Raw genomic sequence first — 13651 nt, 5'->3', positions numbered from 1 at the left:
TGACCAAAAACCAAAAAATTACTCCTCATTATTTGGCCGTATACCAATTTGGAGTTGTCTATTATGATCAATACACTGACGCGGAACCAAGAGTATCCTGGCAACAATATCAATAATTGAGCAAAGAAAAGAAATGAAAAAGAAAAATATGTATACAGAATAAGGCCACTATGCTACAAGCAAAATTCACATACTTCTCTACATCATCTCGGGAAACAACAGGTTCTCACTGCAGCAACTATCAAAACATTCTTCCACATCTTTTTGCGTGGGACCGACTATGCGCATATTTTCATCCGTGCCTCGTATTACTGTGCTGACTTCGCATTCACACAAATGCGAGCCCTCATTTAAAGCAAATCCAATAGGGGTGGCTGTTCAGACTGAGGTTTCATGTGGCTAGATCGTGATGCTGAAGAGGCACTAAGTTGCCCCTGATTTCCTCGCCCTCTTCCCCTCCCTCTACCGACAGCAGTTACTGGGGGTGGAGCAAGTCTTGGTGCAGTGTGCTCACTTTTGCTCGAAGCAAATATGGATCCAAGATCCATTGTTTTCTCACTTGAAACACCGTAACTGGAAACACCTTGATTTTGTTTCATGAACCCAAGCGAATTTTGAGTGTTGAGTCCCCCACCATTAAGACTGTTGGTATTCAATGAGGAATTCCCTTGATTGGGTCTCATCGGTTCTGTTAAACTTTCGGTGTTAAAGGCCCACGAGGTACTGCTACCTGTTTGAAAGCTCAAGCCATTAGGGGCAGCACCACCGTAACTTGATCCGTTTTTGTTAGCTGACAGAGCCATCCCGCCATTGGTGGAAGAACCAAAGGCAGATGTAGAACCACCAGGCCGTGGAGGCCAGTTGGCAAAAGGATCTATATCATCCAAACTGGTAGCTGACAAAGTTTTGCTTTCAGTTAGCTTCCCACTGATGTCTAATTGAGTTGACAAACCCAACGAGGACGAGCGTGGGGGCCATTCTATGTCAACTGCAGGACATGAAGATGATGACTGACCAGATGCAGTAGACGTCATTGTGGACTGCAAATATCCTGAAGTACCCTGAACAGACTGAGTTGAGGCAGATGGATGAGCTGTTGCCTTTGTTGCAGATGACGGTATACTTGCAGATGATTGCCTTGTCGGAATCCAATCTTCATCCCATGATGGGCTGTGCTTCATATTAGATGAGGCAGCCGTGCTAGTTTTATTCACTTGTCCCGGCATATGCCCATCAGCAATAGGGGATGGTCTTACTTCTGGAATCCCATTGTCAGTCAAAGTTACTCCTCTTTTTTCTTCTATTTTCCTGTTATTCAACAGGTAACAACACGTATTAACTTGGATAAAGAAACTTTGATCCGCCTAAGTACTCTACTCGAGGATAGAGAATGCACAAAAGACAAGTGAAAATCCAATAGAAAATCTAAAAGCCACCAAACAATTGAGAAGGTTTTGGTTTTCGAAGATCATTACTCCCTTGCAAAGCAGACAGAAAAGAGAACTATATCAGACGAGGAATACCTGAGAATATCCTTGACAAAGTGCATAAACTTGGCAAATTGCTGAACATTTAATTGTTGGACAATCAGAAGAGGAGTGAGTAGTGGAAGGACATGTTCTGCCACAAATTCTACTCCATACTGAAAGAAAGATGGCAAGGACCCGAGTCATGATCACGAAACAGAACATTATATATCCAACCAAGTTAGGCTAAAATATTACCTGCTTCAAAATAGAGTTGGCAACACCAAGGGTACACATAAGAGTTGGAGCAGAATGATCTACAGCCGTGCAACATTGTATAGTTTGCAAAACATCTAGAACAGCATTCTTATCAAGCATGTGAACCATATCACCCAGGCATAATAGTGCATTCACTCTGACCTGCCAATATAAAAACAAAATCTTCAGATTGGCGAGCTGATTTCTACTTGTGTGTGCTCTAAACTACAAATACCACAGGCACGGGAAGAACTTGAAAGCTATTCATAAGCTGCAGATTTTACAGGACAGTTGGACATATAAAAACTACCGACTGCCAGTAATCATGAATTTAACTCTTAATTACCAGCATAACTAATTAAGGGCATCAAAACTGCACTTCCTAACTCTCTAATGTAGAATCATATTCTATAAACTAAAGTGGCAAAATTGGTTTAATCTCAAATCAGTCATGCTTGGTTTATACAAAGAGGATAGCCATAAAGTATGCATCTTTTTGCATCGTAAGGCTGGAAACATCTTTTTCCTTCTGTCAATTTCATGCTGCAATAGACCACAAGATAGTCTTCACTCCTCAAGAATACCTTTTTTGTCAAAGCATCTGATTTCAAAAATTGCCTTAAGCAGTCATCTCTCAACAGGTTTACTCAATTTAAAGAACAAAATGGAAACAGCGATGAAAGGATTTTAATGACAATCCTTTCTCTCTAGGTGCAAATTCAATATGTTCAAATATCATTAACAGTAAAAGCTAATGCAACTTCAGCAGGCTAAAACCCAAATTTAACCATTAACATCAAGAGTAGAAGCCCACATACTGCAGCAACAGTTGTCTTTAATGCTAAACCATGAACTCGGGGCAAGATTGCTTGCTTCACCAACTGCAGCAAAAGAAAAACCACAATAGACCAACGCAGATAGGTTAGCTAATGCTATTCTAAAATAAAAAATAACAGACAATGATAGTTGCAATATGCTACAACCACCAAACCATTATGGTCGCTTTTCAGGTGCTGTAGAGATGTGCTTGAGGAGAACTATGAAGAATCATTGGAAGACCATTAAAGGACAAGAATATCCAGGGCTGAATCACATTATCACTAAGAAGCAAATATCCAGAAAAGATGGACATCAAGAAGACGTATGAGTACACTATCCTGTAACAAGTGAGACATTTATATCTTCACACCAAACCAATTATATCCTCCTGAACAATCGAGAAAACTTATCATTAAGCCTAATATTCTCAGAGCTCACCACTTACTAATCATCAGTGCAAGAATAGAAACGAAAACACTCCAGAAATCTTGCCGTTTAAAGGCTATGATTCATTAAGAAATTATTAGAGGACCAAGACATCAGGCTAAAACTAGTCTGCCATCCCTAAACTGTAAATTATATGATAACAACACAATACAAGTTTGCTACTGCAAAAGATACACATGAATATCCAAATTGACAAGAAAAAAGGGTCTTGAGAAGCACTAAGCTAACACACACTAAATAATAAGAATGGCTATGCACTTGCCAATTACCTGAACATCAAGCTGCTTAACAAGCGATACAGTCTTTTTCAGAACTTCCTCTTGCATACGAGCATCAGTGTCATCATAAGCTCGAACAAGCATCGGTAGAACATGGGAAATCAAGTGCTCATGACTAGCCTGATAAAACATGTAAAAATTGCTAGTTAAATGAGTATAAACCATGGTCATAACCCATCTTTTAACTACTTAGCAGCTTAATAACAAGGCAAAGAAATAAACACAGGGTTTAAAACACAATGGTTATCTAAACCAACAATAAACCAAAACTGCAAGTGGAAAGCATTTTAATTGTAATTAGTTCAACTAAATTTCTCACAGTATCTTCTTCTCATTTAAAAATGACGATGGAACAGAAACAACTACTTTCGAGAATAAAATCCTCTCACCAAAATACTTTCGTTTCAAATGTTCCAGTCTAGACATTACTAGTAATAGTCCCAAAATTGGATTCACTCTTGAAAGGCAGGATAAGGCTTTCCCATGACACCATTTGGAAAATTACCATTTATGAATTCTAATGTACCGGAGAGCTACATTTCAAATCCCTTCCAAAGCCAGCTCACCTAGAATTTATTATTACATGTTCCCAGTCATAGTCTAAGACACCATAGCCAAGTCAAACTTTATTAGTGGACACCTAAAAGTATATATAAACCAACGACCAGAAAGCACTACAATCACAATGCAGCTACTGGGAGGAGTTTCTTGGAAATTTTCATTACATCATAGACGGATAAAACAGAATTATAAGCAAAAATGAAAGACCAAAATAGCTTTTGCATGTAAAACTACAAGGGTTCAATGCTTTGAGAATAACTCCACATCCAATAATCAACGCCCATTTCATCACTGGACTAAATATTATTCAGACACTCCCCAAAAGGATTGGGAGAAATGAAGATAATTCACCAGACTAATCCATCCACTTAAACAAGTCCAATTAGGCAAGTTAAAGCAGCACCTTAATACTCACTAAGAAAACTTACAGCAATTGCATCAATACCCCTAATTCCATACCAACTACCAAGTAATCAATCAATGCTTCTAGGAAAATTATTCAACACCATGACATAAAACAATCCCAGCAAAGACAACTTTAATTGAGTGGTGTCAGGAGTGACGGGAATAGGAACTGAACTTCAAGTTTTCTGTATGTAAACCTACGAGTACACATAAAATGACCGACTCCCACAGCTTGATCTTTTCCCCTTTTCCCACAGCTTTTTTTTTTTTTTTCCCTTGCATGTAAATCTACAAGTACACAAAAAATGACCAACTCCCACAGCTTGATTATCTTTTCGGGTGAAGCCTGCTGCAGTGAGCTTAAATTGTCACTTTTTCTGAACCTCAAAACTAACACTTCAAAACAGATAATAGCCATTTGTACATTAAATGGCATAACAGAACTAGTTCAGACAAACTAAAATTTTTCACAGGCAAGGGCTTATCAAGTTCTAACTAAACAAACACATATGGCAGTCTCCTTTAATTGAGTAATACATAAAAATCACAAAGAGCTACCATAAAGTGAACCACTCTTACAACTAATATAGATTCCCAAGAACAATTAGTTAATTACCAATTTCTGCATACGAATTAAAGACATTTTACTAAACAAATCAGATTTATCTCCTAATCATTAAGTTGATATGAACCTAAAAGGAAAAAAATTCTATGATAAGAAATTAACAAAGAGAAAATGTAAAGGCATTGACCAAAAGAAAAACAGGACATCCAAAAGCAATTTCTTGCATTAGCAGAAGTTCTTCAAAGCTATCTCTGTTACCTTATTGATAATAAGCTCGGCATGCTTCACAAGTAGCAACAATGTCTCACCTGCAGCACTATTTACGACAGGAACAAGAGCTGGAAGAGTAGACAGCTCAAAATCATTTTTGTCCTGCAAAATTCTTATACACATAAATCTACGAATTATGTGATATACAAGTTTCATAATTATCTCCTACCAAACTTCACATTTATCAGACAATATCATAATATGGTCCACACGAACAAGCAAGATAATCATTTCTCTATGACCCAGCAATCAGAACCTGAGGCAAGGGTTGTGCAGTAAGCAAAAGAATAATAAAACAAAAAAGTTTCATAATGCCACAATATCATTGTTAATTTTCGTAAATTATAAGCGTTTCAAAATGGTACTGCACAACATATCTTGATAAAAAATAGTAGTAGCAGAAATCACATCAACCAGAGCCCATTGGTCTGGAGTAGACTGAGTTAACATATGTCTTCAAATAATCGATTTTGTTAAGATGTTTTGCTTCATTGGCAGAAAAACCTGAACATGATATCCAGACACAGCATTCTTGGAAGGTCCTCAATTTTATCACCTCTTTAATCTATATGACATATTAAACCAAAAGAAACACTCATTTCAAACTCGCCTGTGAGAGCTTATGCCAACCATTGCAGGAAATGCTATAGCCTTTGTGAAGAGTGCAAGTGAAATTCTTTACATTGCACATGCTAGAGTATTCCCTCAATTAATCTTTCTGGAAACCAATTTGGTCGAATCATGCATGACTAAAGGACTGCAAAGAGACTTTTAACTTTTTTCCTTGAATACTATGACTTTCTTTCAACAACTAATCCTAGACTACCCTGCCATTCTGTTTAATGAAGTCCAACTTTTTCATAAATCTCAAAACCTTCCAGATCTGAACTTGTTGACAGCATGGCACTGAGAAGTTTATCTTATCAATGTGATAAACCATATGAATCTCTATCAATATTTTACTTGAAATATAAAAAGAAATAAGAATAAAATGTAGCTTAACATCTTTCACAGCGAACGGCAGAAGATTTAACATAGCTGGCAACATGGGGAACACATTAAACACACAGGCAAAAGTCAACTGTTTGGCCAGGTTCAAGTTCAGGCTCAAAAATGAAGGCTCCTTATTTTGTCATTGAACATGGGCATATGGATCAAGATTTGCAGGCATTAGTATCAATGGTACCTGAGACTCTGCTATTGTAAGAACCATGGGAAGTATCATTGGCTGCATGACCAGATTCCGAAGCTCAGCACAAAGTGGTGGAAGTACCTGCAAAGATCATCAAGATAAGAGCCATCTCATTAAAACTCTTTCCACAGCAAAAGGAATTAAAATGTCTCATCCATGTCCAACATCGGTATGACTCGCTGCTTAACAATACCCTATTTACTAACTCTTTTCTCTTTTTCCGTTTCTCCTCTTTATCTGTGGGGGCACTATCAGAGATGTTAAGGCAAGAGAACGGTTTCATGCGATGTTTTGGAGTCTAAATACACAGTGAAACAAGGTAACCAGGAGTCAACTTGGTTAAATATCCAAAATCACTGTAGAATCATCTAAAAGGGACTTCAGACATCATGAAATCAATTATTCCTGCAATCATCCAGTTCTTTGGTTCTGTAAAAAATATAAAAGCACATACAGCTCAAAGAAGTATGTCAGACAACGTTATAAAGTCATATTACACAAAAGGAAGCAGAAAAACAAACCTTATACCGCAAGACACGCGGATCAAAATCTTTCCACATGTCTGATAATGCTTTTAGAAACTCAGTCTTCTGCATGTTATCCCTTTCCTGCAATCAAGCAGAGTTTGAGTAGGAATACTCAAGGTTCCATAACATTCTACTACAAAAAATAATTGTCCTTGCTAAGCCTCTTCTGGCTGTCAAACTAATATAAAAAAGCATACAAGCATGTGATCCAGGAAACGAAGTGCACGCAACCTAGTGTCATCACGAAAAAAAGGTGACCCTGCAAAGAAGGAATGTACATTTGGTTATATAGAATAACAAGATACGCCTAAATAAAAATCTTAAACACAATAAGAACAGAAGTAAAGCAATTCAACATTACGCACGCTCACAAACCACAAAGCCTCCTCTAAACAATAGTTAAATTGCTAGTCCAAAGCCTCATTAACTTACAACCACAAAGACAAAAAGACCATTTTACTACCACATTCCAGATGCTCTCCATCTATTTTCACATCCTACAATTATTTAGAGATTGTGTTTCTCTTTCTTGTTAAAATACTATAGAGGAGTATCTGCCATCTTCCCCCTAGCCCAACCATCCAAAACAAAAACAAAAAAGCTTCAAAGAAAACTAGGACAGGAATTCTCCCAAAATGCTACTTCCCAGATGTTCATCTCATACAATATCACCAAAGCATATGTGTGCGAAGATAGTATCACATCCTTACCTGTAAAGTCCATTGCTGTTGGCCTCAAAGCCTCATTAGAAGAAAGCATCCTTTGCAAGTCCGAAACCAAGTCCCGCGGTATTGACGAGAAAGCCTCACTGGATAAGTATGTCAAAGTATTCATGTACTGCACTCGAGTTGCATAGGGACATTAGTATAAAAAGTTACATATGCTATTACCATGTAAATTAAACATATGAACACATCTATAATAAAGATACACACTATTTTGAGGCAGCAATGAATAATCCAACAGAACAGGAAAACAACTGTACTTCTCATTCAAGAGACCAATTAACCAGACTATTATTGATTTTAGCAGAGTATCTATTTTAGTCATAATGTTGTCATCTTATAACCATACAGCAATTCATTGTTACAATCTCAAATCTCCTACTCCACCCATAAATTGTGCAAATCATTGCGCCAGGAAATATTAGATAAATACCATTTTGACATTGTTGTGACAATTAAACAACGGTTTTCGAGCAACCAAGTGGTAGGCAAGACATGCAAAACTGAAGATATCAGAGGCAGATCCAACTGTAGATGCTTTACTTCGAACAAGTTCAGGAGCAGTGTAGTCCAGTGCTGGCTGAAGGGGCAAAATAGAATCTTCAACATCATATTCCTGTCAAAGAATTATATTAGCGGACTAGTTACAGCCTTAGTCAGAAGTAGTTCCAGATAGAATCCAATAGACCAGTTAATAGAACTCCAATCAACTGCTGCAAAAATTTTGATGCTGAAGGTGTTGCACATCTCCAGAACAAAGAGACAGAGCATACAAATACAATAGAAACAATCCTTTCAAAACTTTCTTCGGCCATATGTAACAATTTATTCCATGCAGAGCAACTTATAGACAAAACTGGAAGAAGTCAATGCAATTGCAATTAGAAGTTAAGGCCATCTGCTTAAATACACAGCAAGACAGTAAAACTACCAAGAAAAACAGAAAGAGAAGAACTGAACTAAATATATTAATCCTCTTCCGATCAATTCAGAACTGTTGCTAAACCATATATCAAGATAGAATAGATAGACAACAACTCGAGTAGGAATACGGAAGGACTTAAGTTTGAACCTGGCCTCTGGAATCCTCCTAAACAGAGATGATACAACATGTTATACCCAAGGAAATCTTATTTTTGTCTATGTATTGTTTTAGTATTACTCTGCATACTCAGTTCAAACTTGGTAAAGGATTGGAAGGAAATTGCAATCAACTTTGGCCTCTCCTCCTGCTCATAGAGAGATGACAAGTCAACAACTCGAAAAGGGAGCATTAAAGAACTTTAAGTTGAAACTGGCCTCTAAGATCCTTTTAAACAGAGATTCAGACGTCACTTTTACTTCTTCTTTTTCTGCCATGCCTCTTACAAGTTTTATTCTGGTCACGCAGTTTCTTCTACCTCTCCCATTATGTACCTCCATAACAACATAAGCCCATGCCAAAAGTTATATAAAAAAAAAATTATACACCATTCCTCTTCATATTCCTTGTGCATATCAACCTAGAAAGAAGCATAATCCACTTTCATGACCATTCTCCAAACTTGAAATTCACTCTCACACTCCAAATCCAAAATGTCCCTTCTAGAAAAAGACCTTGCACTCAAAACTTTTCCCAACAATTAATCCCAACCCATATCAGATGCACTACCTGTAAAATCTAGTCCACAACTTGAGACAATGATGCTACTACAATAGAATCTCAGACATTATGAAAGTAACGAGCCTATTCTTCTTACCAACAAAGCCCTACAATCACAAAAGAAAAACTCTTGTAGTGATCACAGTAATTTAATCTCGGGCATTAAACAATTTGCAAAACCAAATATGCTTTTTGTTTGTACATTACATCAATGCAAGAAAGTTCTTGGTCTCCCAGTATTTTGCTCCTGTCTCCCTAAGACTTAATGCCATTAGGGTGAAATGAAACCAGCCTTAAATAGGGGATGTGCCAAGAGTCTCTTTTCAGAGTAAAGCATACTAAACGAAAGTTCCTGTATCAGTTTTCCATGAGAGTTCAAGAAGTAGATGTTGGAACAGCAACTTATAAAATAGGGGTCAGATAAATGTAATCAAAATACAATTTCAGAAAACAGAAATGCAGTAAAAGATCTAAAAAAAATTACAAATGCATAAGTTTTGTGTTTCCATAATGGATCTAAAATTTCCACTCACAGCATAGTGGAAAGCCTGCAAATTTGCTGAATCACTGGATGATTGATCTGTAGATATTGTGAAACCAAATCCACCTAGCTTCCAAGCTCCATTAGATGTGATTAAAATTGTCTGCAATATCAGATAAAGAGGCAATACATCAAATAATGCACATTACTTGAAAAGAACCTAAAGGCTTTCTGGATTGCATGAGAAGCAAAAGACGGCATGATTCTTCTTATAGAATCTATTGCTCTCTTTAGGCACGAATGATGAAAACAACTAAAGCAACAATGACAAACCATCTTTAGGCCAATATTTAGCAAAGCAATCTATTATCAATTATCTTGATCCTTGATAAGACAATATGTTTGCGATAGTTAATGCTTGCCTCAAAAACACCAAAAACAATCCTCGCCCAACCTTCCTGACTCAAAAAGAAAATTTTTAGAAGTTTTAAGAGATATCAGTGCTTAGAAAGCTATTAAGATTGAGTCAAGTAGCCACTAGCAATGGATATCAGCAGATTTTTCACTTGGCTCAAAACCAAGAGAAGCAGAGAAGCAGGAGGTTAGCACACGAGTAAGCATGAAAAAGATTCCTCTGGAAATTTTTAGAAGGATGAGAAACCAGGAATTAAAAGAGAAACACAGTAACAAGCCCCATCTTCTGCAGACTCGCATGGTGCTATCTACCAATTGGAGCAGAAAAATCTGAACTACACAATTTAGCTTCTCACTACTAGACACCAAGCATTGGACAAACAAACATTTTTAGATTAACTACTGCTTAATTATCATTTTGTATGTAAACTACTGCTCAAGGCTCTAAAATACCAACTAAAATGAATAAGAGAATTAGATAAACCACAAAACTCTCTTTAAAACTTCATGGGAAAACAGGAAAAAAAAAAAAAAAAAGAAGTGCCAACTCAGAATGAGCAAATATTTAGAAAGGATACATATCTTTTCCCATTATTCCTCCAAATAAGGGAACAGAAAAGAGGATGCGTCGTCCTCCAACCCCCCAAAAACAAAAAAAGGCTCTTTTAGAAAGGACAAAAAGAAATGCAAAATGCCAAGTATGATATTGACTGAAAAAGACAAAATGGAAAGAAGAAAAAATTACCTCAGGTGCTATAGACCGATGTATAAGACGAGCATTGTTGTGGAGAAAATCCAAAGTTTCTGCAATTTGTAGGAGACCATGCTTCACCTCCAATAATCTCATTTCCTGCACATAAGGAGATTATCAGAAAACTGCATAAATCATAATTATTTGCAGCCATATATTACTGGATAAAGTGAAGAAATTCAGTAGCATGGCTTGATACATTATCTACTTCAAGAAGATTGTAGCATACAAATCAGTCATATATGAGTCAGGCACTCTAATCTCCCTTTTTCCAGAATGAATCCAAACAAAACCAGATCTTGAATCCAGAATTGAAGTCGGACTTTTGTATAATCTAGCAATCTAGTAGGTAAACTCATTATATCAGTCACAGCAATAGGCAAAGGGAGATTGCATGCACCTCCTCCGTCTGCCAAAGAAAAACAAAGGGCCAGAGGGAAACACCTGGTAGTTGTCAAATTTACTCGAGAAGAAATATTAAACAAGATAACACATTAATGTGCATTGTATAAAGTTTTTGAAATCAGCACTTTTCCTTTGTGCCTCCTTTAGTTCTTTTGTTAGTACAACGGTTCATTCACATGTAAACCACATCTTCTCTGTGAGGTGTCCCATATCATTGCCATTACTATCATTCACCGGTAATTGGCTTCTTTTTAACTTCTAAAAATACTTAAAAACAAATAAAGAGCATTGTAGTTCATTCCTCTTACTATGTTGGTGTATTGCATGTTATCCAACACTATTTCCAGAGTACAAACCAAGGCAAGATTGGTGTATCATCTGGGATAATTTACACTTAGCTGCATATAATGAACTAATGTCCATTCATGTAAGGACGCTTGACTGACTTCAAGATCCAAGCAGTACTGAACTATCATATAAACCGACGAGAAATTTGCCATCTTTGTTAAGCTATTAACAAATATAATTCCATGTTCTGCCAAAATCTATGCCAAGATTACAAATTTTTCCTAAACAACTCCAGAAGAATGCCTACACTTTATGGTCTAGTTGAGGGGTTTCAATAAGCTTATAGGCCGCAGATAAACATATGGAAGACAAAGTCTACTAATCAAGAGTGGCCATACCTGCAAAAAAAAAATAGTGCATTTTAACAAATCGACAAGTCAACCAAGTTCTCTGCACAATTAAATCTTTAGTCCACCTCTATTACAACTTACTAATGTAATTATTATAGAACTCAATCAGAATGATGTTACGATTAGCATTTAAAATGGTTTCCTTCCAATTAAATACCAAAATAAATTAGTCGCCTTATAGACTCTCAAAGGGCAATAATGATCTTCAAACCAAGTATCTAAAACGTAGTTCATCTGACATTCTTGGATCAGTTTTCATTTTCATCTCATTCCTAATTTTCACAGTCTCTCCTTCTCAACATCATGTAGTAACTATATTAATAGAGAACTCAGATTCCCCACCCATAGCTGACCTCAGAGTATACTCTTTTTGAGCTCAGTCTTGTACCTAAAAATACCATCTTGTCACCCAAATAACTTAAACCACCTCATCTAATAAGAAAAGAAACAATTCGTCTAGCATATTTTCACATAACTCATTTCAAGGCAGCGCCAATTCTACAACTCCTGAAAAACTTCATCCCTAGAACATAATGTACTTAAAGGGGAAAAAAAATTTTTGATTCCAGACAGAATGCGAGACCATTTGCCGTGGCACTATGTTCAAAGCAACTTGGCAAGACACAAGATGGCCTATGAGTGGACTGCTATACATTATTATCATTTTTTCAGCATATCATATCACTGCTCATGAATCATACCACCATTAAAATGTCGACACATACATATTGTTGGTAAATCAGATCGCCTTCGGGCCATATACTGTGGAAAATTACTGAAATTTAGCTTCCACGGAGTGTAGAAATAGACATCAAATCCTCACGTCAGCATAAGTTGCTTCCACTACGAGGATTCTCAAGTCATAAGAGAATCCACCTAATGATGCTAATAAAATATTTACATCAAAAGCAAACAATTACCATTCCTTTGAGCTCCTTGGGCACTTTCTCAACATTCTCCAAATTCCCCAAAGCATTTGCGGCCGATGCAAACAAAGGCTCGGTAACCATAGCCATTGCGTTCTTACTCTCATCAAGCGCGTGGACCACATGCACAACCCCAGGATGCCTCAGCCTGACCAACCGGGAAGCATCAGCTCTGAGAACCTCCAAAAACGCATCCTCCGCAGCCTTGGAAAGCCCGGCCCGCTGCCTCGCCTCCGACAGCGCCTTCTTGTCAAGCAGCCACACACAAACATTGGGATACACCGCGCGGCCGTCACGGGACTTAGCAGAATATAGCTTCCAGGCGAGTCCCGGGCCGGCGGACCCGATCTGGTCGAGCAAGTCGTAGTCCTGTAAGGGCTTGGGCAGGCCAGTGACTTCCTGGACCGTGGTTTGGACCGTTTTCTCGATCGCTGCTGAGGCCTTGGCGAAGGCCTGAGTGAGGGTTTTCATATTCAGGGACATGATTGAAAACTATGAGAAATCTAGAGGGGCAATTCTGAGATAAATGATGCTGTAATTGGACGTCTGCCGTGGGGTGGAATTGAAAGTGGATCGAATTAGTACAAATTACTGAAACAAGAGGTGATCAGATTCGGATCCCACACCTAAACGACGACGACGACGACGACGTCGTCTTCGCCTGGTAGAATGAACAAGAAGAAGAAGATGATGATGTTGATGATGATGATGAACCAGAACAAGTCTATGGGAGTGGAGGAGATGCCAGCTTGGAATTTTTCTAATTTTCTGGATATTTTATTTTTAAATTTATTTAATTCAATCGTGCTGCGGTGCTGGTT

General features: G+C 37.6%; 1 protein-coding gene across 1 annotated transcript; it reads right to left on the bottom strand.

Annotated features, from left to right (window-relative positions):
- Positions 1 to 13651, bottom strand: LOC113711030 (SCY1-like protein 2 A). The gene is made up of 14 exons (XM_027234166.2): positions 12825 to 13651; positions 10796 to 10900; positions 9689 to 9799; positions 7947 to 8129; positions 7499 to 7625; positions 6986 to 7047; positions 6783 to 6869; positions 6256 to 6342; positions 5058 to 5171; positions 3260 to 3388; positions 2543 to 2605; positions 1725 to 1886; positions 1524 to 1642; positions 1 to 1308 (listed from the first exon to the last, which is right to left on the bottom strand). The coding sequence occupies exons 1-14, from the start codon at positions 13311 to 13313 to the stop codon at positions 351 to 353; spliced, it is 2796 nt and encodes a 931-aa protein (XP_027089967.1). The 5' UTR covers positions 13314 to 13651; the 3' UTR covers positions 1 to 350.

Source organism: Coffea arabica, chromosome 10e (assembly GCF_036785885.1).
Source record: "Coffea arabica cultivar ET-39 chromosome 10e, Coffea Arabica ET-39 HiFi, whole genome shotgun sequence".
Lineage (NCBI taxonomy): Eukaryota > Viridiplantae > Streptophyta > Magnoliopsida > Gentianales > Rubiaceae > Coffea > Coffea arabica.
This window is presented reverse-complemented; position numbering and strand designations above follow the sequence as displayed.

What these genes read in the sequence shown, in the direction of transcription:
- LOC113711030 (XM_027234166.2), bottom strand. Translation starts at nt 13,313, where the DNA reads ATGTCCCTGAATATGAAAACCCTCACTCAGGCCTTCGCCAAGGCCTCA. An exon ending in TTACAATAGCAGAGTCTCAG is followed by an intron (nt 5,172 to 6,255) that starts GTACCATTGATA and finishes AGAATTTTGCAG; the next exon opens with GACAAAAATGATTTTGAGCT. An exon ending in TTAAGCAGCTTGATGTTCAG is followed by an intron (nt 2,606 to 3,259) that starts GTAATTGGCAAG and finishes CTTTTGCTGCAG; the next exon opens with TTGGTGAAGCAAGCAATCTT.